General features: G+C 40.4%; 1 protein-coding gene across 6 annotated transcripts in view; it reads left to right on the plus strand.

Annotated features, from left to right (window-relative positions):
- Positions 1-27,958, plus strand: part of ZNF423 (zinc finger protein 423) — a 234,594-nt gene that overhangs the window by 134,679 nt on the left and 71,957 nt on the right. For 5 of the 6 annotated variants that reach the window (XM_063334411.1, XM_063334413.1, XM_063334415.1 and 2 more), the window contains 2 exons: positions 677-3,900; positions 10,790-10,874. In XM_063334411.1, the coding sequence (XP_063190481.1) occupies positions 677-3,900; positions 10,790-10,874 (3,309 nt within the window). The remainder of the gene's footprint in view (positions 1-676; positions 3,901-10,789; positions 10,875-27,958) is intronic. The other variant, XR_010070998.1, reaches the window with a different exon arrangement.

Below are 27,958 nucleotides of genomic sequence, written 5' to 3' on the forward strand. Positions count from 1 at the left end.
TATCCTGAAGTTGGTTGTTTTGTGATGTCTTGAGATCTCCAGTGGTGATTTTCTGGGCTTTTTAAGCTTGTTTGTTTTTATACCAAGCAGGCAACATTACCTTTCATATGAATGAATGTGGTAATGGTGCAGATCTCTTCTCTGATTTTCTTTAGCTGTCTCAAATCTGATGCTTTTATTTCACCTAGATGTTCGACCGCTTTTGAGCAGCCTTTCATTCTGTTACAGTTTTGAGACAGAACTGAAGGATTTTATTTAATGGAGACATTGCTTAAAATCATCTTGACGTAGCATTTAAAAAGACCCACAAAATCACAGGTGATCACTTAACACTGTAGCTTTTTGAAATGTTTGTATTGCTTCGTTGCACATTGTGTTTTGCTTTCTTTATTCATTGTTTATTGCTTTACAGTACAGTGAGCAGGTGTTAAACCTGCTAAAGAAAAATTCTTTTTATTAATACTATATGTTGGCTTATTTGTGAATTATGTGTGCAAATATATTTTTATTTCTCCTTCTCAAACCTCCTTTGAAATTCAAGAGATATTTTTTTTAGTTGATTTTTTTTTTAAATGATGTAGTAGCAGAAGCCCATAGTGTTTGTTGAGAGCTTTGTCCTTATTTCACAGATGCACTGGGAATTGTTTTTAATCTCCTTTCTGCTTTCCCATTACAGATGGTGATGACGACCCACAACTCTCCTGGGTGGCTTCATCTCCCTCCAGCAAAGATGTTGCATCACCCACTCAGATGATAGGAGATGGGTGTGATCTCGGCATCGGGGAGGAGGAAGGGGGGACTGGCCTGCCGTATCCCTGTCAGTTTTGTGATAAGTCCTTCATTCGCCTGAGCTACCTTAAAAGGCACGAGCAGATCCACAGTGACAAACTACCTTTCAAATGCACCTACTGTAGCCGGCTTTTTAAGCACAAGAGAAGTAGGGATCGCCACATAAAGCTTCACACAGGGGATAAAAAGTACCATTGCCATGAATGCGAGGCTGCGTTCTCTCGCAGCGACCACCTCAAAATTCACCTGAAAACCCACAGCTCCAGCAAACCGTTCAAGTGTACTGTATGTAAACGTGGGTTTTCATCTACCAGCTCATTGCAGAGTCACATGCAAGCTCATAAAAAGAACAAGGAACATATGGCAAAGACTGAGAAAGAGGTGAAGAAGGATGATTTTATGTGTGATTACTGTGAAGAGACATTCAGTCAGACTGAAGATTTGGAGAAGCACGTAATGACACGCCACCCACAGCTTTCCGAGAAGGCAGATTTGCAGTGTATTCATTGCCCTGAAGTATTTGCAGACGAAAACTCGCTGCTCACACACATTCATCAAGCCCATGCCAACAAAAAACACAAGTGCCCTATGTGCCCGGAGCAGTTTTCTTCAGTGGAGGAAGTCTATTGCCACTTAGACAGCCACAGACAACCTGACTCCAGCAATCACAGCATCAGCCCTGACCCAGTCTTGGGGAGCGTGGCATCCATGAGCAGCGCAACGCCTGACTCCAGCGCATCGGTGGAAAGGGGTTCCACCCCAGATTCGACCTTAAAGCCTTTGAGAGGACAGAAGAAAATCAGGTCTGTGGACAGAGAGGAAGGCCAGAACTGGTCTAAAGTTACTTACAGCTGCCCGTACTGCTCGAAGCGTGACTTCAACAGCCTTGCTGTTCTGGAGATCCACCTGAAGACCATTCATGCAGACAAACCTCAGCAAAGCCACACGTGCCAGATCTGCCTTGATTCCATGCCTACACTGTACAACTTGAATGAACACGTGAGAAAGGTGCACAAAAACCATGCCTATCCCATGATGCAGTTTAGCAACATTTCTGCCTTTCATTGTAACTACTGCCCGGAGATGTTTGCAGATATTAATAGCTTACAAGAACACATCCGTATTACTCACTGCGGCCCAAATGCTACCCCTCAAGATGGCAACAACGCTTTCTTCTGTAACCAGTGCTCCATGGGCTTTCTGACCGAAGCAACCTTGACTGAGCATATTCAGCAGACTCACTGCAATGTAGGAAATTCAAAATTGGATTCCCCTGTCATTCAGCCAACACAGTCTTTTATGGAAGTTTATTCATGCCCTTATTGCACAAACTCCCCCATTTTTGGCTCCATCCTGAAGCTTACAAAGCATATTAAAGAAAACCACAAGAACATTCCTCTGGCACACAATAAGAAGTCAAAAGCAGAGCAGAGTCCAGTTTCTTCTGATGTTGAAGTCTCTTCCCCTAAAAGGCAACGGCTGTCTGCAAGCGTAAACTCAGTGTCTAATGGTGAATACCCATGTAATCAGTGTGATCTAAAGTTCTCAAATTTTGAAAGTTTTCAAACCCATTTAAAGTTGCATTTGGAGTTGCTGTTGAGGAAACAGTCTTGCCCTCAGTGTAAAGAAGACTTTGATTCCCAGGAGTCTCTTCTGCAACATCTCACTGTACATTACATGACAACTTCAACTCATTATGTATGTGAGAGCTGCGACAAACAGTTTTCTTCGGTGGATGATTTGCAGAAGCATTTGTTGGACATGCATACTTTTGTGTTGTATCACTGCACCCTTTGCCAAGAAGTTTTTGATTCCAAGGTATCTATCCAAGTGCATCTGGCAGTCAAGCATAGCAATGAGAAGAAGATGTATCGTTGCACAGCCTGTAACTGGGATTTTAGGAAGGAGGTGGATCTCCAGATCCATGTGAAGCATAGTCACTTGGGGAATCCGTCGAAGTCTCACAAATGCATCTTCTGTGGTGAGACCTTTAGCACAGAGGTAGAACTGCAGTGCCACATCACAACTCACAGCAAAAAATACAACTGCAAATTTTGTAGCAAAGCTTTTCATGCCATCATCTTGCTTGAAAAGCACTTGCGGGAAAAACATTGTGTTTTTGATGCTAGCGCTGAAAATGGTACAGCTAATGGCATGACCCCAACAAATAAGAAGACAGAAGGGGCAGATATCCAGAACATGCTAATGAAGAATCCAGATACTTCCAACAGTCACGAAGCCAGTGAGGACGATGTAGATGCTTCTGAGCCCATGTATGGCTGTGACATTTGTGGGGCTGCCTACACTATGGAGGTCCTCTTGCAGAACCATCGTTTGAGGGATCATAACATCAGGCCTGGGGAGGATGATTGTTCTAGGAAGAAAGCAGAATTCATCAAAGGTAGCCACAAGTGTAATATCTGCTCAAGGACCTTTTTCTCAGAAAATGGCCTGAGAGAGCACATGCAGACCCATCGAGGCCCAGCTAAGCACTACATGTGCCCCATCTGTGGGGAGCGCTTCCCATCACTCCTGACCCTGACGGAGCACAAAGTCACTCACAGCAAGAGTTTGGATACAGGGACATGTCGGATCTGCAAAATGCCGCTGCAGAGTGAAGAGGAATTTATCGAGCACTGCCAGATGCATCCAGATCTCAGAAACTCCCTCACTGGGTTTCGCTGCGTTGTCTGCATGCAGACGGTCACCTCTACCCTTGAGCTGAAAATCCATGGGACGTTCCATATGCAGAAATTGGCAGGAAATTCTGCAACCTCGTCGCCCAATGGCCAGGCCTTGCAAAAACTCTACAAGTGTGCGTTGTGCTTGAAGGAGTTCCGGAATAAGCAGGACTTGGTAAAGTTGGATGTGAATGGCCTTCCCTATGGCCTCTGTGCTGGATGCATGACCAGGAGCACCAATGGACAGTCTTCGGGCTTGACTCCACAGGAGGTGAATGAGAGACCGTGTGGCAGTCTGCGGTGTCCAGAGTGTAGTGTCAAATTTGAAAGTGCTGAAGACCTAGAGAGCCACATTCAGGTAGACCACCGAGACCTGACGCCTGAGACTAGTGGCCAAAGAAAAGGTACCCAGACGTCCCCTGTTCCCAGAGTAAGTATAGCTGAACTTTAAAATGTTTGAGGGATAAAACATAGACCTTCAATGTGACTGAGAACTGATCTGATGTTATTTTTTTTAAAACTGTCTTTTTATAAAATTACTTGTGCCACTATAAAAAACAACAAAACAGAAGGAAAGGTAGAGTAATAGACATCGAAAAGTTTGATGTTGCTCAGCCTTGCAGGCTCCTTGATTCCCAGCGGCAGCGCATCAGATTTTTTACCATAAAACTGCCTTAGATTTACCAACAGAGAGCTGAGACACTTGAATGGTGGGGATTGAGTTTGTCCATGAATTCTGACGCTACTGAACTGGTGGATCTGGAAAAGCTGGGGCATTTCCATGAAAAAGGGAGATACTGAGTACTCAAAAAATAATAATCTGATCTGTCATACTTGAGGAATGAGATTATTTCTTACCAGGGAACTAAACATGAACAGGAGGATAAAGGAACTTTTGAGGAAAAATGTAATGAATTCCACCCTACGCCCCAAATTCTCACATAAAACAAATTTCTGTGCTAAAGAGCTTGTCCTTACAGATGACTGTCAGAGTGAATGTTGTGAGGCTACTTGGATGTCTGTGTCATATACGAGTGCTTGTCTGTGCCTGTGTGTGTGTATGATTTTAAAAGTGATTTAAAAAGGATCTGCTTCATGGCCCCCCTGTAAGATAAGTAGTGTTCTTAGCAAATCTGGAGATTGTTGTCTAATGCAGGTTTCATATAAGTGTGCCCTTCTTTAAGTTTGCAGATAGCTTGCTTTACCATTTCCTAGCTTACAAGATACTTGGGAACATGCAGATCCAAGTAAGGTTTCAGAAGCCTACTCAGGAGATTAATATCATTTGCAGTTTATAGTCTTTTAAAATTACTTGTTGATGTTTTGGTTCAAGAATGGGCCAAGTCAGTCCTTCCTCTGTCAGGAACAGATGGAATGAGAAGTAGGTTTTGGAAATCTTCTCAGGAGACCAACAGCAGACACATCTGAGTATTGATATCATCTGACATTTTTAATTAAACATGATGGGGTGAGATTTTCAAAAGTATCTAAGGAAATTAGGCACCCAACTCCTAATGAATAATTCCAGCCATGGATGCCTGTTTATGTCAATCTGCTAATTAAAGCACCCACAAACACATCTTATTGCATTAAAGAACCTGAAAATACTATTCAACTAGAACACCAGAGGCTCAGGAATTAAGAGAAGACCCTAAGTAAGTCCTGAGGACACAGGCTGAGATGCCTCAAATACAGGTGGTGCAGGCTGTGTCCCCAGCGGGACTTGTTAGCTCCGGGGTGTGCGGGGCAACAGCGTCTGGCTGAGCCAGGCTGTGCGTGGCCAGCTCAGAGCATGGCACTGCCTGTCCCTGCACCCGCTGGCCTCAGAAAAAAATTTCTTTTTTTCTTTTTTAGTAAAACAAGTGGATATTGTTCCCTCTGGGAGTGGTGAATGTGTGACTAAACCTCCAGGCACACACACCAAATTCTGCAGAAGAATGAGGAATGGAGATATCCTTCCTTTGATGTGACACCTTTTGGGAGTTTGGCTGGGGCTCTGGCTAGGTCATTCTCCTTCCTCCTCCTCAGGCCTTTATTTCCTTCTAAATTCTTTAAAACACCTCTGTTCTCTTAGGTAGGACTAATTCTTACTTCATATGGCTGTGCCTTTAGCCTGAAGTATTACCTTTTCTTTCCTATCGACTATCAGAAGCAGAATACATTGCCATTTTCTGCTCTTATTTCTTGCTTTAACTCTTCCTTTTCAGTGACAGCTTCCATACTTGTTATCTCAGGGGAGAGTTTTAAGTTCTTCAATAAGGTAAATGCTTTAAATTTCATCCCATGAGGAAAGGTCTTAGCTCCTTTGCAGAAGATAATGAAAAATCAGCATTTGTGATGATGGCAAATGGTACCTTCAACAGGTGTCTAAGGCCTGGACATATGCTAATATCGTAGACCTTTATGGTATGCATCCCAGGAATAGATATATTGTTATTAGGAATAATTCATTATCTTACCCTTCATTATAGGTACAAGACCTGAATTCTGATATCAATTCACGTGGAAACTGTTGGTGTTTCACTTAGGTTTCTCAAGGCAATGAGTGCCCTTTGTGTCTACCTAGCACAGGGGTTTTCAAAGAATTACGCTGTCTTTCAAATGGTGATAAATCCCTGTATTTCAAGAATAGCGTTTACTTAACTTTATTGCCTTCATAGCAAAGCTAAGCAAGTTGACCACAATCTCTCTTGTCATCTTGTTAGCATGCTGCGCACAGGTAAAATACCGTTTTGCTGGAGCAATCTTACATGCACAATGCAGGTAGAGTAATCTGCAGATGTCCAGACAAGAGCGGCTTCTCTCCAATTCTTTTTTAAACACCTTATTGATTTTTCTTTCTTAAACAGAAAAGCAGTTGAAGATTAGGACAAGGTACAGTCAGAAAGAAAATATAGGGATGGGCATATACTTCAGGGTAAATAAGAATAAGCAGAATGAAATCCAAGCAAATGGAAAAGGTGACGATGATGTACAAAATACCTAACTTTGAATATTGGAAATCGCTCTGCCAGCAGTTATGCTCCTTGGATTGAAGAAGAGAGCGTGGAAGCCTAGAGGAATTTCAGAAAAAAAACTTAAATGAAGATTTAACCCCAAAGTGGAAGGAAGGAGGAAAATAAATATTAGCTCTTGATTAATAAAAAGGGAAAATAGTGGGAGGAAAAAAAGATAGACCAGGAGAAAAAAAATCATTCCGTATTTATGTTCATGTATGTATGCACAAGGATATAGCACCGCAAAGGCAGTATGAATATTTTGTTATATTTTGTTTGGCTTTTTTATTATTGAATTTTTGGAAGTTTTGTTCTGAAAATCAGTTGGAGAGAGCTAGATGAGGATCAAAAAGAACTCAGAATTGCTTGGCAGTGTGTTTGTTTGGGGTTTTTTTTAGTATCTGTAAGAATGAAAGAGAAAGCACATAACCATTGAAAAGGCTGCTGTGTTCTGTTTTCCTCACTTACGTTTTAGTATGACAAACAATCAGGAAGAAATATCTATGAATTTATCACCTGTGTTTCTAGGGAATCTAACTAGGATCCAATCATGATGGTCAACAAAGGTAGCTTTCCAGACGGAAAAAGTTTTTGCTTCTTTACATGGAAACATCTGCATCAGAGGATTTGTATTAGGAGATTTTAAGTGAAGTCCATGGTCTCCTGTACGGAACATCACTAAGAGGAATAAACAAAATATACCTTTTTAGTAAAAGGTTGCTCTAACATCAATTTGTGTTTCATTTTTAGAGTTAGTTCTACATGAGCTATTCTTTTTGGATAGGACTAAGAGGATTTTTTTAGTTGAAAATCACAAGTGGAGGTACCATTCCAGTATCTGGCACATGTATAGCTCAAGGACGTTTTTTATTCTATTATGATCGCATCAGAGGTGATGCTTTAATTTTTCTGAATATATTTCTGTGTGTAGGAGCTTCAGTTTTGAATACATTTCATTGATTCCTTTTAACATGTCTTCTAGAGGAATGTGCATGTCTTGAGAAACATGACTAGTTGTTTAGTATTGAGATTTCTCATTGCTTCTTGTAATACCGGAAACAGACGCGTTTCAGGCTGCTCTTTCTCTTACAATGAACTTACCCTTATTTTGTGCCATACTTCTCATGAACAATGCTTGTTTAACGTTGACAATGGCAAATGCTTAGACTTCAATTAAACTTCTATCTTGAATGGTGTTACTATATTTAGCCCACCTAGGTTATTTGGACTGAAGAAGCAAAGGAGGTGGCATAGAAAGTTGGAAGAATGAACCCTATTGTGCTCCTTTATTCAGTTCCTTTTCTCCTGCATACTTTCTTGGACTCAATTCCTTCTCTTTGTTCTCCCCCACACCCCTTCTCTTCCCTTGTAAATCCACTTGAATGGAGGAATATTTTCTTTGTAGAACAGGAAACCATTTCCAGATTTAAAGGAGGACAGTCTGGAAAACCCATGGGAACAATAGTTACTTCAGAAAAGAAGCCAGAACCCTCTGTTAATACTACTACATTGTGCCAAGATTAGAATTAAATATCTTGACTTAACGGAGGTTGAGCTCTCAGCTGAAGGCCTGCTCATCTGGTCTCTTATGTCACCTAGGATGCCATCACCTAGACTCTATTAGCTCCTCAGAGTCTGGGCACCTTTGTCGTCACCACATGTCAAGACAAAACTTTAAAAAGAGATAAGCGACCCATTAATAATGTTTGTGAAGCCATGATACCCACAAAAACGGTAGTAGGTCATCATATTTGTTGCCACAAATAACACAAACTTGCATTAGATCTAGTGCTCCCCATTTACTGAGAATGGAAGTCTGGTTTTGTGGCATTCTTTTAAAGAGAATTATTAATGAGCCAAAAATTCAGCTTGTCCGTCTCTTGCATATACGTTTAAGTGCTACTCTAGCGATAGTTATTTCGTGGCCCGTATGAGGCTGTTTATTAACCTCCCTCCCTCCCTATCAAGCGGCGTAGCCTATCATAAGAGCCATCGCCAGAGTTAAGCTGTTCTTTTGCATGCGTGTGTCTCAGCTGAGGCTAAAGATAATACTCAGAGGAAGTCTGAAATCTGCCGTCTTCTCTGAGGGGTGGTCACGCCAAGCGGGGTGTTTTAGAAGTTTGTGAAATGGTGTGGAGGAGTTCGCACTGGGTCTGTGGATAAACAAAGACATCCTGTCTCCAGATCTGTTAGTAAGTAGCTTTCAGAAGCACCGAAATCAATTAAAAAAAATGAATCATTTGTCTGTGTTTAATATAACTTTAAAGGTTTGAAATAGAGTTGAGCTGAAATATTGTCCTTCTTAGCTAGTTACTTAGGGAACCCTCATAACAGAGATAAGTGTTGAACAAGGCACAGAACTTAGTCAGCTTTGAAGTTTTAAAGAAGAGGAAGGTTTCAAGTTTTAAATGTGACCACATGAATTGTTCACCGCCCAATCCCATTTTTCTTTTCCAAGGGTGTTTTGTGTTTTGTTTTGTTTTTAAAGTTAGGAGCCCTCAGCATGTGTGTGCCAGTGTGTTTGAGAGGACATGTGTACGTATGTGTGCTGTGCTTGTCTGCCAGAATAGATTCCCAAGAAAGATTGCTGCAGAAATCCAGCTGCTTTTCCATTAACAGCCTTGATTTCCGAATGGACTCCAGGAGGATACTTTCTTGAGCTGCCTAGGGATAACTAGCCAATCCAAACTATTTCCTTTTATATGGTTGGCTGTGTCAGGTTTCGGCCAATGGAGTATAGCTCTCTTCCCATTATCATGTTAATCACCCATTGTTATTTTAGCCTAGAAAGCCTTGCCTATGTGCAAACACATACTGTGTACAGAATTCATGGAATATGCATAACATCCATAGACCGGTGCATTTGTTATTATGGTATTACAGCCTGTTCATTAACCTCCAGCAGGCTAACTTGTTGCCACTGATGACATGGGAAGTAGTTAAGAAGCTCTTGGCAGCACCTAATTTGTTCTTTCCTCAGCAGGTGCTCGAGGAAATTGGATCCCATGCACAGAGGGGGTGACAGCAACTCCTCTGTTTAACTCAAAACTTCTGACTTATTATTGCTGTCCTAAAAATGGGATTTGATGTGTAGGTGTGGGGCGGAGGTCGTACGAAAAAATAATGTGCATCTAAAAGTGCACAAAAAATACCTGCAAAATATTTTGCTTCAAAAAAGTTAAGAGGGTGCTGTTTACTGAATTGGGCTTCTCAGTGCTAATGGCTTGGGACTCTCATCCATTCCTCGGCTAAACGAGGTTGTGACCAGCACGCAGAGATTTCACGTACATTCTGCTGCCATCCACTCTAGCCATAAGGATACGGACCGCATGCTCGTGCTTGTGCCTGGTAGCAAGTGTTGCAGTAAGAGTTATTCTCTAGGAAGAAGTAGGCACAAAAGGCCCAATTTTTCTAAATTGCACGCCAAAAGATGTCTATTTAGATAGCATATTCCCATGCAGTAATTGAGCATGCACATTAGACGAAAGCACTGTACTCCTGCTTTGGGAAATAAGAGTTTTTGCAAGTGTACAACAGCTTAGCATTACTGTTTTATTTTTTTTCCGAACTTGGATATCTAACTTGTCAACATGCCTTTTAATTTCTACAAATGATTTCTTGGATTTTTTCCTGTCATGTTGCACAAGTACACGCACCACTGTCAATCTGACTCCAAACCCCATTTTCCCTATTTGAATAAATGGTTCATGTAATTGCCTCTTCGCACTATCTCCTGACTTCTGCAGCTAAGCCTCCCTGGTATGACTTTGAGACAGAGAAAATACACAACCGATTGTGCTAGGAAACCATTCTTTGTGGTAATGCAGTTTTTCCAAGACTTCTGGTGGGACACCCTTACAAAATGTATTTTTTCCTTTTGTCCTTCACTTCCCCAGGTAACCATAGGTGTTTTGTCTACTGTACTTTAACTAAAGATGGAATTTTTTGAGAAAGTTAATCTTTTTCTGAAAACAGCGTTACCTTTCAGTGTCTTTTATTTCACTCTGCAGGAATTTTTACTGCAATGGGTTAAATGACATGAGCAATCTGATTATGGCTCAAGTCCTCAAATCAGATTTTCAACTACTATCATTCAAAATTTTTTAACTTGAAATCAAAAATTCTCCTAAAGCAGGCTGTTAATTAGAGATTGTATTTACGGTTCCAGAAAACGCCAGCCCAACTTGGTGTCTTGTTGGGGATATATGAGCATAAAAAGCCTTGGTGGAGGAAAGTTGAAGCACATAACATGCTATATTCATGATCACACTTGCCTTATGCTACAGTGCAGTTTTCTCTAATCTCTTTTTGGTTATTAAACAGAAAAAGACCTATCAATGCATCAAGTGCCAGATGACCTTTGAGAATGAGAGAGAGATACAAATCCATGTCGCTAACCATATGATTGGTAAGACATTCTTTAAACTAGGCCACTCATCGGCTGCTTGTTTTTTGCTACTCTTTGAAATTCACTATTCTAATAACTTGTTAATATTCATGCTGTAATTTATTTTTTTTATCTTTCAAGGAAAATGATTTTGATGTAATGATTCTTCACTTCAAAGCTTTTAAAATATGTGGTTATAAAAGTGTTACTGCTGAGCTTTTTTCCTTATCCTTTTGAGTCCTCATGTAGCATTTTCATTTATATTAAAATCAAACTTTTGACAGTATCTTCCATTTGATAGCATAAATTTCTCTCTATCCATGTAAAAAGTACTTGCCTGTTGTCAACCACTTAGGAGCAATTATGTTTCAATTTTGTATGTCATGACATTGAATAGATTTAACTGCTAGCATTTTCCCAGCTAAGTGTGGTGAATTCCTGAGGAACATTGTCAAAACAAAACACTTACAGAGTTATTTCAGTGGTTTTTTCCTTCTTTTTCCAACAATTCTGGACTTCAGAAAGTTCAACTTTTCAGACATACAAGTGTTTTAAAAATCAGTGCTTGCTACCTTCTACTACAGTCCTGTCACAAGAGTTTGTAGTAAAGTGTTATTGTAATCTGATGGGTTGTATTTCTGCTGCAGCTGTATGATTGCTTTTCTGATGAACGCAAAGAAATGTTTTTCCTGTCTGTACAGATGTTATGAATACATGTGTTGGCCCAAGAGGTCAGTTTATTTTGATGCATAGACCACAGAGGAGTTACTTACACATGCCACTGTAGGCATGTGTTGGATGAGATCCTTCAAGGACCCTACAGTGCACTCTGTGTGTCTCGTATGTTCACATGCAGCATTTATCTCCCATAAGCATAATGGCTTTCCTTCAACAATTTTACATTTAGGAAACTATTCTCCTGTCAATGCATGTATGTAACTCCTATTATCTGTGAAGTGAATTATGCACAAATACCAGAGAGAGAGAAATACGGACTGACACAGTCTTCGCACCCCCACCCCCAAATGAAAAATATACATGTCAGTCACAGTAATTTTCATCCGAGAGCCAAGCAGGAGTTTGAAGTCAATGTCAAATGGGTTAAGATGAAGATATCTAAAAATGTTTGCTTTGTAGCAGGTGTTAATGTAATCTCTTGTTTGCAAGCTTGAAGAGTGAGATCCTTGTTAATTGGACCATAGTGATTTCATGTAGCTCCCCCCTAGATTTTTTTTTTTTTTAAGAAGCCTAAAAGAAAGAAGTCCTTAGGCAAGCTTAGCACTTGTTTCAACTTAATTTGTGATCCAGTAGCTAAAAAATGCTTTTTAAATACAAAGGTCATGAAGCGCTGAGTTAAGATTCTGCTTGATTCAGGAGGGGAATTCTTTTTCCTTTTGGAAAGATGTAATTTCTTCATTTTCCAGCAACTTATATGTGAAGTTTATTTATGTATATCCCCAAAGTAATGCTGTCTGGAATACTACACGATGATACACATATGACATTACAAGGTTCACTATTAGTGCTATTGGAAAACAACAGTGGTAGAAGGCAGAGGAGGCTGAGAAAAGTGTGGTGCTGCTGTCTGTGGAAGCTGTACCTATTGCTACCATAAAGCTGTACGTAAATTATTATACATATTTGGAAGAAATCTATATAAATACAAAGGTGCATATGGACTCAGTTCCGTACACCTAGAACATTGTAAATACCAGGATATGGTAAGAAAACGTGTGATTATCCATTGTGGTGTCATGTCTTTGTGTCGCTTTGCTGAGATACGGGCTGAGAACGTTCATTAAGTTCAAGTCATCACTTTTTTTTATGGTGCAGTTTAGGAAAGAGTGAAGTTTAGAAACCTTTAATATGGAGCCAAGCTTCCTCCCGCTCTGGGCATCTCAGTTCACAAGGTTCTCGGACCTCCTTTCTCTCAGAACATGTGACTGCTTCGGAAGAGGTGTATTCAGTGAGTCTGCTGGTGGTATTTGCTCTTTACTGGGGAATACTGAAGGGGAAAGGGGAGACCGGATGTCACCTTTTCTCCAGCAATAAATGCTGCACAGATTTTTGGCATTACTTTGCATAGTGCTGAGTCAGTAATCGTAAGCAGAGTAATGGATTGCCTCTTGGGCTTGCTCCTGTGCCCTTCGTTCAAAGCCCAGGAGCCTTGATCCTTTACACAGGCCATAGGAGAGATGGGCACATGCCTCCTTACTGCTGAGGCTGGTTTGTCACTTGCAAAATAAGGGGTGCAAGAGTTTCCCTTCTTTTTGTTAGACCAAGTCTAGCCAGATGGGCAGCAAGAGAAAGAAGGTAATATAGCTGTTTCTGCAGCCCAGGTCTGTGTCACAGGAGTTATTAATGTCATCGTTGTCAGTTTAAGATCTACAGATGAGGATTTGTTTGTGTTGGGGGGGGCGGGGGGGCACTGAGATCCCAGGCTGAACATACGGGTGTCTGGGGGGTGGGGGAGAGCTCGCCCTTAGACTGTGTCTCCTCAGGAGCTTACGGTTGGACTTACCTCAATGAACTTGTGTCTGTCTACTATTAAGGTGTCTGGTTTAATATAGTCATTGAGATGCTGTCTGGGGAAAATGAATGATTGATACCAATCTAAGATAAGAGTTTGAGTAGGATAAGCATTTCCAGGGAGAGATTTTTATCTCTCCTTTGAATTTGAAGTGAGCCAAGACAATGAAGTTAGCCTTGACATGTAATTTTTAGGTAAAAAACCCCCTTGCCTTTGATAATCCAAGACCTTTCAGCAGCACTTTCTTCTCATACTTTAAGAAACACAAAATCAATAGTTGAGATATCCTATGCACTTGCTTCATTTTATTCTGCTCAAGTGACTGTCAACAAAGGAATCCCTGCTCTGTAGCAGCGACACCTCTTCGGTATCAGCGTCCGTAATATGATTAAAGAATTCGGTTATTTCTTACACCATACTCTTAAAAAGTGCATCCAGTTAAGTAGGCTGTGCCTCCCTCTTCAACCTTTCGGCTTCTCAGTCTGGAGTCGGAGGCCCTGGTCATAATTCATGGAGGTAGGGGGTTTATTTTTTTCCAAGCAGTATGCAGGGAATTTCCAATGCTACTCCCACACACCGCTTTGAAAAATTACCCTTCTGCACTCTAGCCCTTCATACCCTGTGCACAAACACAGAGGCATATTGGGTCCTGTGCAGGGTCCCTGGGGAAGGAGCAGGCTGGCTACATCCCCAGAGGAGGTAAATGGTAGATGTTTTGTTTCATTTTACACTGGGGGCTGTAGGAGGGCTGTAAGCAGCAGCAGCACAGACCTCCTCAGCCGTGGTTAGCCAGGAAGGGATCTGTTTAGAAATGTTTTCAGCTGGGGGGGGAGTTCAAGGTGGAATTTTTAGAGAGTAGAGGTCTTTGAAACATTGCACTGATTGGGGCTCCTTTGAAACATTTCCATGCCCACAGAAAGGGGATCCCCCTTTGAAACATTTACAGGCATTGGGGAGTCCACCTGGGAGTATATCAAAAACTTTCAGTAGTTCCTGCTGCCTCTGTACTTGCTTACCTCCTGTTGCGCTGACCTGGCAATGTTTAAAGCTTCTCCCCCTTCTCTCCCCACCTACCACTGCCTCTGATGTGCAGTCTCTATTAGGTACGGGGGAAGATGGGCATACACAGCCGTGGGCTCTACGGGGGGCACTGAGCAGCCATGGCAGCAGCTGGAGCGTGGAAATCTGTCAGAGCAGCTTCTCCCCACTGGCTGGGGGAGCCGCCACTTGTCCCCACCCTTCTTTCTCCCTTTATCTGAGGAAGTCTCCTGGCAGATGTGCATGGGAAATTCAACTGGGACGCAGTTAGTCCTTGAACAGGTAAAATAATGATTCCTGGTCATGCTCTAACCCTGGAATTGCTGCAGGACCTTCCTGCCTCCGGCTCCAGAGCTGTGTGTTTGTGGGCTCGCGAGAGGCTGCCCAACTCCTCGGAGCTCAGCAGAGCCCTTCCCTGGTGCCGCTCCTGTCCTTACATGTGCAATTGCCAGCGCTCCCAGTCAAAAGTCACGTTTGAATGCCGGTCAGCAGCGAGGGAGGGAGGGAGGGGGCTGCAGGCTGGACGTATTGCAGTACATGTGATGTGAAGCATGAGGCCCTGTTTGTGCTTTGAGAGCCACTGGGGACAAAAGGGAGTGATGGAGGGAAAACTTCCAGAAGCCACATTGAAATTGTTCAGTGGTTGGGTTCTTGGACGGCCGTCTGGATAAACACCTCCCTGTTGGATGTGATGGGGACAACCAAGTTAAACACTGTGTTTGGAGGAACAGGGAGAGTTTTCCGAGTGCTGCCCTAAGCTGTGGCGTACCATACGTTGTATGTAGTGTAGGACTCCAAGTGTCTGAATTACCTTTGCTGCCCTTGGAGATTGTGTTTCAAGTTCTGGAAACACTCTGGCAGAATTAAGCACAAAGAGGAGGGATAACATCCATCCACATTTATGTTTCTTTCAGATGCATGCAAACAAAAAATGACCAAACATAGGTTTTGGTATTTTGTCAACATATAAAAATAACATAATATTTAAAAATCACAAAATAAGTTTGTTGCTCATAAGAGTTCAAACTGTGATAATAACTGCAGAAATAACTTTCTAAAAATTAGCAATTTAGAAAGCCGATTTTATGTTTGAAAGAATTAGCTGTTGATACCAAGCTCAGTCACTGAGATGAAACCAGCACAGTAGTGAAGGGGATGAGATAGTATTCAAAATCAAACATAAACCAATATATTCCCAGTTATGTTTTCCTCTTCTGTTTAAAAATTGAAGCAGAATTTTATCTTTTGATTTAGGAACTCATAGTTTTCATAAATACAGATCTTAAGAAAATTACTAATTTATGTATTACATAAATAAAGATTTGGACTCATTTTGGATGGTCTTGGACTCCTGCCTGTCACAGTAGATTCTAAGTGCACATGCATGTGAAAAGAATGTAGCTAAGGATCATTTTTGCAGAACTGACTTTTATACATACCAGCCCTGGGTATCTCTGATGAGGATGTGAAGCATTTCTGATACTCGGGCCTGATCTTGTGAAGCGCTTTGTTCCTCATTCTCCTTGATTTGGGAGTTGAGGATGGCTGACACTTCTCAGAATCTCTCATAATAAAACAGCTTTTATTTTATATGAAATAAATGTAGTCAATATTGGAAGAAGGGCAGCTTTACTTCTTATTAAATTCCCGTTTTCCTGTGTATTTTGTTTAACATAGTACTTGAATTCTAATTGATTTAAAGTTTAAGAGTGCTATTTGCTAAATATGTTCCCTTCCATTAAGATACTGTCATGACATTGTGTCCTGAGACAAAACCGTTTAATTCTTGAGGGAAACTCTTCAGACCTAAGCGCTAGTGTTAGTTAAAGCGTATACGTGGTAGCAATGATGATGACATTGTAAACCACTATCTTGGTAATAGCTTTCAGGCATTAAGGCAAATAAAAACGTGCCAGATTGTTTTTGAAGCATTAGATGCAAATTATCAACAGGAACATATTTCTGGACTCAACAGCTGAATGTGTGAATTAATTATGGACACATTAGGAACTCAAAAATATTTTTTTAACTTTGATGTTTGTAAAGCATATTCCAAGTAATTGCTCTTTTAATGCAGAAATGAAGGTAAAACCTTCATATATTTACCCAGTGCTTGCTTCAATATCCAATTCTATGTGGACTTGCTTTAATTAACAGTATGTACTAGACTTTCATTTTGCAGTGGCTGGCTATTGTGAAAGACTAATTTTAGGAAAAAAAAGCAAAGTGTACTTACCTTAACAGATGAACAACATACATGACGTTTCCACATGCACACGAGAGCCTTAATCCTGCCGCATGCAAGTGCCGTGGGCTGGCCGGAGTCCTGCCGGCGCCGCTGCAGGGCTGCAGGGGACTTTGCCGGAGTGGAGCTTGCTGCTGGCTCGGGCTCTTGGGCAGAGGGGTTTGCTTATGCCAATAGGTCCTTGTGTTATTTTGTCCAACTCTAAGCCCTGTGTTTCTATTTTCTGTGTTAATTATTTTTAGCGTTAAGCATTTGTGCAAGTATTTAAATAGCATTGTAATGAGTATAGTGTACAGAAGGCTAGAAATGTTTCATTTTAAAAGCTACGCTTTTTAACAGTGTAGTCACACCAAAAGCCAAATTGCCATTGCTAACGGGCAGAAGCAGCTCCCTTTACTTTAGTATAAACAATATTGGCCCTTAATATAATCCATTCCTTAATTGGTTTCTTACTCTGAAACTGGTTTCATAACATTACGTTTTTACTGTCCCTTCCTTTCTAAGGCTGCAAAATTAATTACCCAAAATCTTAATAATTTTATCCTGTTGTACTGTGTAGGTGTGGCCTCCTGCAATTGTTATCTATGCATATTTGTTCATACAAATTGCTCCGTTTCATGAGAATGTATTTTGTTATACTTGTTTATCTACCAGGAAAGAAATAACATTTCCCTTAATGTATTCATTCACATATTCCTTTTGCATTTTTCATTTCATTTACAACTTGGTAATAGTAGTTCAGTTTTCACTGACATTTTTATAGCTGCTATGACAACATTCCTGTTTTGCATGATACATGCATAATCGGCTATGATCACAGTTTTACATTGCTTTCATTCTTTCTTAACTGTGTTAAGATTCCTTACAGCCTCCAAACTCAATTTTCATATGCAGTTGTGATTACACCTGTTTAAACATTTTCTTGGTAGTTTCATATTTATTCATAAAGTGAGCAGTTGATAAAACACCTTTTCTGCAATCAGTCTGAGTTTTAAGTGTGATGTTTCTTCAAAGTTATCATTAGCAAGCACCTCAATCTATTCCAGCCTTTCAACATCAGTTAGGCAGTGTGGCAAAAAATTGCTATTTTTCAGTAAACTTTGCCCTGCGCAGCAGTGATTTCCCTGAATGTGTAACTTGTTCTTCATTTTTATTAATGCTATTAACCTTGAAAACTGTTGTGCGTTTGTATTTAAGAGTCTGCAGCGCTGCTTTCTGCCTGTTTCTCAGATATTTTATATGTGTGTGGCCATGTGTCTTTAAGTTCACAAACAAATTTCTTAGCTCCTCTTTGCTAATCTCGAATCTGGAAAAGAAAGCAAGTCCTCACCATATGGGGTTTGGGGTCTCCCTGCAGATGGCAAAATGACTCTACTCCTTCCCAGTGGAGAGGTCAGCACCCCTCTGTGTCCCACTTTCAAGAAAAAAACACCAGAATATTTCTTGGGGCTGGAGGAGGGAGCAAACCCTCCATCATTTCTAGGTGTAGTCTTCAGGCTTCATATAAATAATGTTTTCAGGAAGTTGTTCTTCTCCTCATGTGAATTGTGAAACTAATGTCTATATCAGTTCTGTCCTAAAATCTAGGTGTCGATGATTTCTTTATGGGAGATTATTAACAGAAAATGGTTTTATCCGGAGAAAGTAGATGTTACCTTGTTTCTTCTTTATTCGCCAAACGAATTTATTGTTTTGGAAACATTGGTGCTAGTACTAGCTTTCTTGAGTGACAGAAAGCTTTGTGCCTTTTTCTGATTGAGAGCTGAAATATGAAAAGTGAGTAAGGAAAAAATGAATGAATGTTCGGCGAAGCTGGAGAAACCCATACTGGATTAGTTAGGAGTTAGCTTGTGGCAGAGTTATAAAACTTTTTTTCTGAACCTCTTTGGGGAAACCTAGACAAGGTTCCAGACTGCTTCCAGTCATAGGAAAATGGGAAAACAAAATATATAATGTTAGTAAAATATAATTAAATTGCTTTTCTATTGATAAAATTCTGGATTTCATTCTTTCTGAATATCTGGTTCAATATTCAGCACTTCTGAGCATTGTACCCAAAGTGTTTATTTTTCTTTTTCTTTGTATTACGGAACAACCCTCTGGTTTTGAATCAGTAAGGGTATGGCTTACATATTGTCCTGGTTTGAGGCCCGAACCACGACACAGATGCTGAACCCTAACTCTAGTTACCAGAGAAAAATGGTTTGTCTATATTTTAAAGGTCCAGATTTGTTCCTCCTGTTACTTGGTTGACTTCAAAGAGAGACAGTTGGCACGTTGCCTTTAATTATACTTCAAACTAAACAGCATCCCTAACCTTGGGGAAGGTTTAATCTCGTCTCTTAGAGGTTACCAACTGACATGGTCCTTAAAAATGATTTCTGTTTTGTCATAGTTGGCAAGCAAGTCAAATCAAACCCAGCCTTCCCTGTATGCTCTGCCTGTTTGGGGGCACATTTTTCCATTTGTGGAAAAAAACTTTTCTGCCCTGAGGTTCCCTACAAGTGATCACCAGGAAGGAATCCCATGTAAATTATTTAAATGCTTTCACCTTTTTTCAGTGTTTCGAGGCTCGTGGCACAGATAAACTCTTTGCATGAGTTGTCTCTGTCATTTGCACCTGATGCGCTTGCTTGCTTGCTTGTATATCAAATTTTTGTCACAAACTCATTTTCGTTCAATTTATTAGTAACTTTTGACAGCTTTGGGCCTTTGAATCAGAAGATTTTAAAGAATCAGAAGGTTTTAAATTGAATATTTGGATTTGACAGATTCATTGTGTACCATTTTAAAAATTGAATTTCTTTAATTAAAAAATAAGAAACGTACCATTCTTGCGGCAGCCAATAACAACTGTGCGATTGCACAGTAAGCTTGCGGAAGAAGGCTTCGGTTTGTCCCTGCGAGACTTCCCTGCAGTAACGTCAAACTTAAAAGAACAGGCAAATCATGATTTTATTAATGAAAAAACTTTTTTGTCCTGCCACACCTGAAAAAACCCAAAGAACCCATGTGTATGAATATCATGGTCTTCAGAAGAGAGAGCTCCATAGTAGGTCAAAACACCTCACTGGTCATGATGTTTTCCATAGCTGCCTTTTCCACCAATATGCTCTCTCCCGCCTCTCCTCTACTTTGCATTTTGTGCTTCGTCCTGCCGGCACAAACCCAGGGACAGATGAGGCAAATGAGGTGCTGACGCCGTGGGGGGGAGTTGAGCCTTTCTACCTCCTGCTTCCTGTAGGACCAGGCTGAACCAGTTTGGTCCGTGTTTCCTTCTTTTGCCCCTCCTGAATTGGTGGTGAAGACGACCGCAAAAAATGACGTTGCAGGTAGGAAGTACACAGCACAATTCTGATGTGTATAAAGTGCTACTTCAGTCAATCACAGCCTACTTGAGATTTAATCCTGCCTTCAGATACACATCATCCATCCTCTGGAGGACAGTCAAGAGGGCCTTAAAAATGACCAAATCTTTTGACTATTGTGCGTGTAACTGTGAAGTGTTTAGATTTTATGATGACTATATCTTACTCCGTGTTCACAGGCAAGTTTTTTAGCGTGGTTCAGGCAGATCCATTAGTGTTAGATTTTGCTCCAGATAGAGTTTGGGTGTTTTAAAGGATCAACATCAACCAGCACCACTGGTGTGTTATGTTTTGCACGCATCAGCTATCACGTATTCTTGAGGTATGGACAAATACTTCTTAAACCCCATGACTCTGAGTTATATCCAGGAATAAATATTGGCAACAAAAGTTAAATGATGAAACCTCATGCAATGAACAGTAACTGATTCAAGCTGGGCTGGATATAGATGGCTAGAGTTGAAGGGAAGAAAGTATTCCAGTGACATTTTCTCCTTATTTAACTTTCTAGTTAAGAATTTCCTTTTTTTTTTCTTTTTCTTTAAAGAAAAAAAAGAAAGAAAAAAAGAGTAGAGCAACTTTTGACCTTTTGATTCAGTATTTACTCTTAAAATCTAGGATTTGGGAGAAAAAGAGGAAAGTAAAACAATCCTCCCGACCCCTTTAAAATCTTTAAAAACTGTTAATAGCTGTGCCTCCACTTACAGAAGAACATCAATGGAGAGAATTTCCTTTGGAGGATAATTCTAATGTGCCAGAAACTGAAATCAACAATGTCTGTGTTAAACCTGAATGATGAACTTTCAAGGAATGGGGAATTCAAATTATGAGATTTTAGTTGCTTGGTTAGTTTACTTTATATTGCATTTGAAAATCTAGAGGGAGAATGTTAGGTTTTTTAATCTAAGCTCTTTTAAGTTATATATCCTTTGATTTAGTTCAACAAAGAAAAAGTTAAAAAATGCAATGAAAAAGCAATCTGTAACTTGTGTGTGTGTGTGTATGTGTGTAATTACAATAATTCAAAAATAATGACCTGAAATTTAAGTTCGTAGTCCTTTTAAATTTTTCTGTTGTCTCATAAAAAACAGGAAGCATATTGTACTACCCCATAGTTACACAGAAATTCAATACTGAAAAATACTGAAGGTATCAGAAAAGTTAAATATGTTATTGGAGCATTATTAAAAGAAAAGTTAGTTCTTTTCATGTTTTCACTGGAACTTTTAACGTGTTTTTTTTTTGTAAGTGTGTCAATGGTGTTAGCATCCACTGTCAGGGCATCTAATGCCTGGGTACCCATGGACTCGACAATCTGAAAGGTCCCTTCCAACCTAGACAATGCTATGATTCTATGATTCTGTACTCTTTGATTGTAGGAGATTTCTGTGTATAAGCGTTCCGCTCTGGGTGCCGGAGTCCATGTAGAGTTGATGTGGGGAAAACTCCCTACGTATTTTCCGAACAGCTTGTTTTGAAACAGAAACGTGCAGTTGCTTGTAAATGCTTCACTGGCAGGCAGCTCAAGATGGTGAAGGTTAGCAGTTCTGGAGTTCAGCACAGACATTTCTTGTAAACTATTAACTACCGAGTGGTTTGTGTCTTGTGCACTAGTAGTCCCTGCAATCTAAACAGTGATCTGCAATTTTAAAGAAAATAGGCTGTTGTGATGCAGGCTAGGAAGCTAGATTTCAAGTAACACAAAGGTGTTGGTCTGTTTGTTCAAGGAGTATGACTTAATCCTCTTTTATTATTAACACCTGAAAATATTGGGTTTTGTTTTTCCTTTCAGTGGAAATACTATTAGACCATAAATGTACAAGGTGTAATTATATCTATCTTGCCTCTATATTCTTGTTTGAACATGACTTACTAGGAAAGGAACTCTAGAAACCCAAAATACATGTTTTAAATGGCCTAGTCAAAGTTTTGCCATTTTCCTAAGGCTTAGACTGTGGAAGTGGCTGCCGTTTGCAGGCTAGCGATACAGTAAAAGCACATCATTGTACACAATATTTTATTTGGACAGCTGTATAAAAATGGCAACACACTGTGAAATCCATTAACAGCAAAACATGTTAAATTCAGCAAAATGCATCTCATGTGGAACACTGAATAAGAAATTATAGTCTGAGTTTTACTAGTTGGTTATCAGAGTCTGTCTTGAATGAAGAAAATTGAATTTTTTCCATGCATCTGCCTATAATAACGGGGCACGCTGTACACTGCGCTTTGAAACTAGTGCGCACCTGTAAATTCTTGCCCCACGGAATTTTCAGCAAGGTTTTTGCAAATCTGATCTTAATATCCACGAGGAGCCTAAGGGGGCTGTTATCACTCATGCAAGTAGTTCTTACTGGCATCTCGGATCCCACTTGCGCTCACTAGCGTTACTCGGCTCAGGGGCATTGGTAGGGGTGAGTTTTGGGGGATGTAGGAGTAATAGGTCAAGCTGGGAACAGATGGATCCTTTTCCCTTTGTCTTCGTGCCGGTGCCAGTGAGGACTGCAGTCTCGACAACCAAGAGGAGATCCTTTCACTCGGGTGGGATTTCCGTGGGTCGGATTTGCTGTGCGTGTAGTAAGACTTTTCAGGGTTAATCAAATAGCACATTTAAAAATTCAAAAAACCTCTTGCAAAGTATTTTGCATTTGCATTGTTCGTACTGTTTAACTATGAGATGTTGCTTATCAAGATAGGATGCCATTAAGTATTCTGGTAGAGAAAGAAAAAATGAGTTTACTCTCGCCTAGTAGAAAATGAAACAGCCATGTTAACTTTAGCTCTAATCATGAGATTAAAAGTCTAATGGGGAATAATATCATTTTCAGTCTTCAAAGCCAGCATCAATGACCTTTGGAGAGTTTTAGCTTTAACAGCCTAATGATTTCTCTTCTAGAAGATGCAAAACCCAGTCTTTTCTGTTACAAGGAAATGAAAAGTGGATGCATAAATGCGAGTGCAAATACCATAGGTTGGAGCAGGCTAAACAACTTCTACTCATATTCATTGCAACTCGTGAGAGGTTGTTTCCAGGCTTTATTGTCTGAGCCACCAGCTGCTCTGAAGAGCTAACATAAATCCCCCAAAATAAAAATTAAAACCAAATAAATAAATAGATGCAAAAATAAAAACAAACAAAAAAAAAAAACTAAGAGCCATGGGGCTGGGGGACAGCGTGGGGACAGCCCTGCTCCTCCGCCCAGCCGGCCCGTGGTGGCGGAGGCTCTCGGCAGCAGGGCTGAGTGTGCACGCCGCTCGCCCTGAGCAGGTTTGCTGTCGTTTGGGGCTTGTTTCCTGTGTAAGAGCGCTGGAATTTTGTGTTTCAGTTCCTGTTTGCCGTGTTTGCGAGCTCAGGCTGTTGCTCTTTTGCCAAGCTGGCAGCGCGCGGGGGTGACTTCCTGCGCAGGGGATGTAAAAGCGATTCTCTGATTCTTCCTCTGCAGCCATTGGGAGATAAAAGCCAGGACATCGGGGACTGGAAAGAGGGAGCCAAATTATATTTATAATATTAAAGTGAGTGCATTTGTGGTTTTGCCATTCTCCAGGGTTTTTCATAAGTAGAAAAACATGAATTAGCATTTTTCCATTTCCATATATTGACTGGAAAAATAGCCTGCTCTCAATTAAGACCTATAGCTTTTGGGATGTATGCAACAATTTTATAAAATATTTACAGCAAAATTTGCATTTTACATGGTATTACAGTTTTTCTTGTGTTTAGTAGAAAGGACTTAGGCCTAAGAGAGGAAATCCATCTAGCGTACCAAAAGGGAAATAAATCTAAAATTAGATTGTTAGTATTCACAAGAAGGAATGTCCAGCGCCGAGTGTTACCTTCAGTAATTATGGAAGGTCACTTTCCCCAGCAGCTATTTGTTACAGCCGCTGCAAGGACTGTGCTCCCTGTGCAGAGCAATCGCTATCCCTTTAAAACTGCCTTTGGAAGCGATTGGAGCTTTGTGCTAGACAGATAAGTAGAACATTTTTTACCAAATGTAAATGCGCACTGTAAAGAACATAGCTATTTCCTGGATAATTTGCAGTTGTATATTTTATGTTAATTTCACCGAAAATATTGCACCCCTGCCAGGTTTAGTAGAGGCTCACTGTGATATGAATAATTTCTAGCGAATCATTTTTTTTTCTTCATTTAAGATTTGGCACCTTTTTAAGATTTTAATAATAGCAACAAGGAGGAAGATTTAGAACAAGTGAAACATTAGAGCCAAAGAAATTCACATTGAGAGCTAATGTAAAATAGCAAGAATAATTACATGGAAAACAGTTTCCACAGATGTTTTTCCTTGTAATGTAATAACTATTTACTAAACTGTTTATTTTAGGCCCTTGGTTTACAATAAAATATTTATACATGCTCTGCTGTAATAAAAAAATATTGACAAAATACTATAGAGATTTTTAAAAGACAATTAGTATTTCCCCGTCTGGAAAGTGAACACAAGAGAAGCAGCGCCAGCCCGTGCCACGCTGACTGAGAGGAGATCCGGGGTTATCGGCAGCATCCCTTTTGGCTTTGTCAGCATTCGACTTGGCTAACTGGGAGGCTCCGGACTTGTGGCAAACCAGAGGGTAACTTGCTGAAAAACATGAAAGCTAACACTCTCAAGACTGTGGAAGCATACTTTCCCACTTTATTTCAGTAAGAAATACTTTATTCCCTTCCTGACATATTATACAATGAAGTTATTTCTCGTCTAAGGAAAATGCACCTGCCTTAGGAGCAGGTTTGAAGTTCAAGGTGCCAGAGCCCTGAATCTTGTTCTTTAAAACCAGTGGGGTACAGTGACTTCTCTGTGGTACTGGCTGTGCCATGTTTAGAGCGATCGCTTTATCCTGACCGAGCCACATCTGTCACACACCGAATTCATTACCTTAGCCATTGCCTATAGAGTGCGTAGGCTGCGTTACAGGGGATAGCTGCACCTCTGCAGATGTAGCAGTGTCTTAGGGTACTGAAATAATAAATTCAGCAATATTGAAAGCTCTACAGATTCTACTTCCCACACATAATTTTAAAACATCTGTTCTTCTATTTATTAATATATAGAGGAAACTTTATTTTTGGGTGTCTATGGCCTTACCTTTTAAACTTCTGAACACAGGGTAGCATCCCATAAGGAACTTCCGTTCCTCTGCCTGACAGTTTCATAATGAAGGATTTTATTTTTTTTCTTCAGAAGTTATTGCACATCTTTTACTTAAGACCAGGCTGCTGGTGCACAACAACTTTAAAAAGGAGGCCTCCAGGACAAAAGAGAAGATACCTGTAATTTCATGGATACAGGCCCCGCTGTCTGTTTGCATTTGAGCACCACCAACACGTTAGAGGAACCTGAAGTCTAAAGTCTGAGTAAAAGACTGCATGGCTGGATCTGAACACCCAGTGCTTGGGAAGCAGGAAGGTTTCAATATCTAGATCTGAATCCATATTTAGCAGTTCGGGCTCTACTTTCAAGTAGACAATTCCCTTGAGTCTCCACGCTAGCAAGTTGTGAGCTTTATCATTGCAGAAGGAACAGGGTAGCTGACTTGTGAAATGATTTGAAAAATGAATTTAAAATATACCTATGGACCTCTTTTCTTGGTGAAACTAATCACCAGTTTGAAAATCAGTGGTGTGATTGACTACGCAGATTTTTGTCGTGCTGGGTTATAGCATTTACAAAAAAAGAACAGGGCAGAGCAGAAAACGGCAAGCATGAGAAATAAAACTGAACAAAAGAGGGAGCTAAGAAATCTAAAATGTTCAGTTTTACGGCAGAATAATCATGGTTACCAGATGCCTTTTGTTGTAAACAGACTTTTTTCCATGGTTGACTCTTGCATAAAGGCCAATGCATGTGAGAGGTTTGTGAGCCCTGTACCGTGCCACGCGAAACCACCATGTCCCTTTCCCGTGGTTTGCCCTTGTGGAACCTAGCCACAACGGCTTTTTGGTAATTAAAAATTGTCTTTCTCTATGAAAGTCTGGATAATTTAATATCATACTTACAATAAGAAAAAATAGAGGGTGAATATGTGCAATATTTTCTGTAAATTAAACCAAAGTTGGGTTCTTGGCTTTTAGCTCTTCGCTACCTTCCTGCCTGTGAAATGTTGACACATTGCAGAGTGCTGCCAGGTTCTGCAATTATTTCAGTGCAGCTCCCTTTGAGTCATCAGTAGGGTCCGAAGCTAGCATTAAGGAAAACAAAGGAATTTGTGCTTGGAAGTCATCGTTGCTCTGCACACACAATTCTTTTTCCAAGGACCATGTTATTGTGTAAGCTAATGATTTTGTTTTTAAGTTATATTCTCAGGGGTATGGACATCCAGAATAATCAAGGATGTACTTTTAATACTGATCCTGTGCAATGTTATGTCTCTGGTGGAAAAGTTGGACCGATTGCAGGGCTTGAGCCTTGGATTAACCCCTGCTTGGAAGAACTGCTGATTTCCTGGTGCTGAATATGTTTGTAAATTGATACGTTCACTATGTGTAAATTAGTTCAAAGGAAAGTAAATCAGCCAGTTCCCTTCTCTCGTGCCTTTTAAAAGGCCACTTAGTGTTTATCATAGTGGAAGCCATTATCTCTGTTAGTAATTTTGAAAACTAAGTACATCTGCTACGGTTCTGCCCTTCGATGGTGGAGCCCAGCTCACCTGTTTGCCCCCGCTGCTTCCCCCGTCTCTGGGCCTCCTCTCCCCTCCCCTCCCCAGGAAAGCCCAGCTTACAGCTCCCTGTCTCCAGCCCAAATCAGATGTCTCTTTGACCGAAGTGTGAGTCCCGCATGGGTATGTAAGGCAGAAATGTGGGATGTAATAGCTACTGTGTGGGTCTGAGAGGAAAGGAGGGCATGTTTTGCCATTTTGAATTGGGTTTTTTTTGGCTATGGAGAGAAGTTTAAAAAACTCCCACTTAAATTGGGCAATGTTATCATTCTGCATGAAAAAGTAGTGTATTAAGAGAGGTAGATCAAGGAGCAGAGCATGAAAGTGCATGTAAAGGGACACTGTGGAAGGAGTTCTTTTTCCTTTTTTGAAAATCCATGTGGTATGAGTTATAATGCAAACCTTTTCAAACATTCTCCAAAAACATTCACCTAGTATCCCTACCGTACCACTGCATGTAATGAAACAACTGGCAGAGTGCATTATTTTAATAAAGCGTTGGCTGTTAGTGTCTCTTGTATTGGATCAGGAAAGGAGTTCAGAGGAACAGATATTGCTGAAGAATCTGTCTCCAATTTTCCCTTGGAACTGCACTTCCAGGGTTTTAAAGGTTTATGTATTTAACAGTGCAAATCTTCATTTTAGCTTTTCATTTGCTGCTCAGGATTTTTATTAATTTTGCAGTGTTCATTTAAGTTGATCCAGCCCTTTATATCACTTCCAGCTTGAAATATTAGTTCAGAGATAAGCTTTGTTATTAAATGCTTAATCTTGAACACTTGTCTTATTTGGTAAGAATTACCTCTGAGAAGTAGGCAAAGAGAAGTTGACTGCTGTGGTTTTAAAGCCGCTGTAACTGGAGTAGCCCAAGTACTAGTTTACAAAGGTTGGCATCCCTTCAGTTTGCCATCGCAGCAGCTGGACTTCATTAAGTGCTGGTGTTAATTACTGGGAGAGCATTGGTTCAGTATGCATGCAGCAACACTTGGGGTGACACACAAAATAGGAAAAGGGTCACCTTGAAATAGAAGCTTAAAAAAAAAGAGGAGCAGCACTGCCACTGATTTTGTAACTGCATTTAGTTCAAACTGATGCTGAAAACAGTGAAATAAGCACTACCGCGCAGTCGTAAAGAATGTCTTAATTGCATCTGCCATTGACGGGGCTAGGAACGAATGTACACGCAGTGCTGGGCTAACTTGCCCCATAATGAAGGAAGATGTTAATGTCGTATTTTCTGTGTGTGTGG

Source organism: Chroicocephalus ridibundus, chromosome 4, assembly GCF_963924245.1.
Source record: "Chroicocephalus ridibundus chromosome 4, bChrRid1.1, whole genome shotgun sequence".
In the NCBI taxonomy this organism is placed as follows: domain Eukaryota; kingdom Metazoa; phylum Chordata; class Aves; order Charadriiformes; family Laridae; genus Chroicocephalus; species Chroicocephalus ridibundus.